At 35.7% G+C, this 1,665-nt stretch overlaps 1 protein-coding gene across 1 annotated transcript in view; it reads left to right on the forward strand.

Moving 5' to 3' along the window:
• LOC104818247 overlaps positions 1-944 on the forward strand; it is a 2,999-nt gene extending 2,055 nt beyond the window's left edge. Inside the window, exons 4-5 of the mRNA XM_010547743.2 lie at positions 1-248; positions 516-944. Coding sequence (XP_010546045.1) covers positions 1-248; positions 516-692 — 425 coding nt within the window. The 3' untranslated portion in view covers positions 693-944. The remainder of the gene's footprint in view (positions 249-515) is intronic.
• The last annotated feature ends 721 nt before the right edge of the window (positions 945-1,665 follow it).

A 1,665-nucleotide genomic window follows, 5' to 3' on the forward strand; every position in this document is an offset into this window, starting at 1 on the left:
ATGCCGAGGAAGAATTGAAGAGGCGTAACAACATGCAACAGGGAGTGACAGCCAGTCGTCCATCTCTTCCACTCCAAGTGGATGTCTCAAATGGCTCTGGAGCAAATACTGGGGGTCATACGGAAAGGGGGGAAACTGAAGAAGCAGTGACTCCTAACGTTCAATCCCGCAATACGCTCCGTTTTAGCGGTGTCTCTCCATCATCAGAGTCTCCTCTAAGAAGGGCAACCTTCTCTCGACACAATATGGTAAAGTACAAAAATCCGTCTTATACACAATTCTAATATATTAGACACATTTTGCTTTAAGAAGGCGTAACGTGATGAACCAAATCATTCCTACAATGATTACTGTGTCATTATGTTTCCTGATCTTTAATCTTTCCTCTAAAGTGTTCCTTGGATTGTAACTTGCTTGAACAGCTTCATGCTTTGCCAAGATGCTTGAAATTTGTTCTAAGTAAGTAAGTTTTGTTCAAACTCTTAAAGCTTAAAGACTGATTCACCATTACTTAGGTACCGCATCCATCTCGGGCGAGTCCACGCATTGGTCCAGCTCAACCCGGGAATCCACCTCCCGTGGTATCGGTTTCTGCTTCCGGGACAAACTACATTGCATCTTCTCCTTCCCCAGCTGCGTCTGGAGGCACATCTGTTTTCAGGGATTCACGGCTTCAAAGCCCTTGGAACTGAAGGAAAGGAGCTGTTCAGGCACCGAATCCCTTTTGCAGATTTGTAAATCCTCCAAAAGTTTTTAGCTTTCTGATCTGCTGTGCAGTGGGAAGGAGACTGTCACAGTTTCCTTTTTTTTTTTTTTTTTTTTTTTTTTTGCTCAGCTTCGATTTCTATTGGATATTCATTACCCCAATGTGAAAATGTAGTTTTGTTTGCTTCATGTATGAAATTGTGTTGTTGATTCATCATTTTTCTGATTAGTAAGTCTCTCTGGGCAGCAAGTTGTTTCGTTCTATTACTGTAGTTTGATTTTATATCATTGTCGCATTATGGATGCTAAGGTATGAGGTGTTAGTTTTCTTAGTGGTCAATTATTCCTGCATTGTTAATTATTGTTAATTAGTATATATGGTAAATATAAAAGCTGGTAGATGAGAGATTTACTAATCAGAAAAAATGATTGAATCAACAACACAACTTCATACATGATCGAATCTGTTTATTTTCTTAGTGGTCAATTATTAAAGAACAGGGAAAATGACATTATCTAAACGGATTGGTTAAAATGTGACTTTTTCCTACACAAACTTTTAATTTGACAAAAAATTATATTAAATTATCAAATGTGCCAAATTGATACACGAACTATCCAATTTAGCTGTAATTTCCTACACAATCCGAAAACGGTGTTAAATGTCTGTTAACCGATGACATGGCACGCCACGTGGCGTCTGACATGACACGTCACATGAGAAATTTTGCCATTTCAGCATGCCACGTCAGATTTTTAAAAAAATATAAAAACAATCCGAAAAAAAATTACAAAAAAAAAATAAAAACACATTTAAAAAAACAAAACAAAAAATCCGAAAAAAAAAACTGAAAAAAAGTAAAAAATTACACATATATACATATATATTCATATCTATATACAAATACAAATATAAACATACATACTCCTATATATATATACTTATATATTTTTTATTAT

The sequence above is a fragment of the Tarenaya hassleriana genome, unplaced genomic scaffold, assembly GCF_000463585.1.
Source record: "Tarenaya hassleriana unplaced genomic scaffold, ASM46358v1 Cleome29, whole genome shotgun sequence".
Classification (NCBI taxonomy): domain Eukaryota; kingdom Viridiplantae; phylum Streptophyta; class Magnoliopsida; order Brassicales; family Cleomaceae; genus Tarenaya; species Tarenaya hassleriana.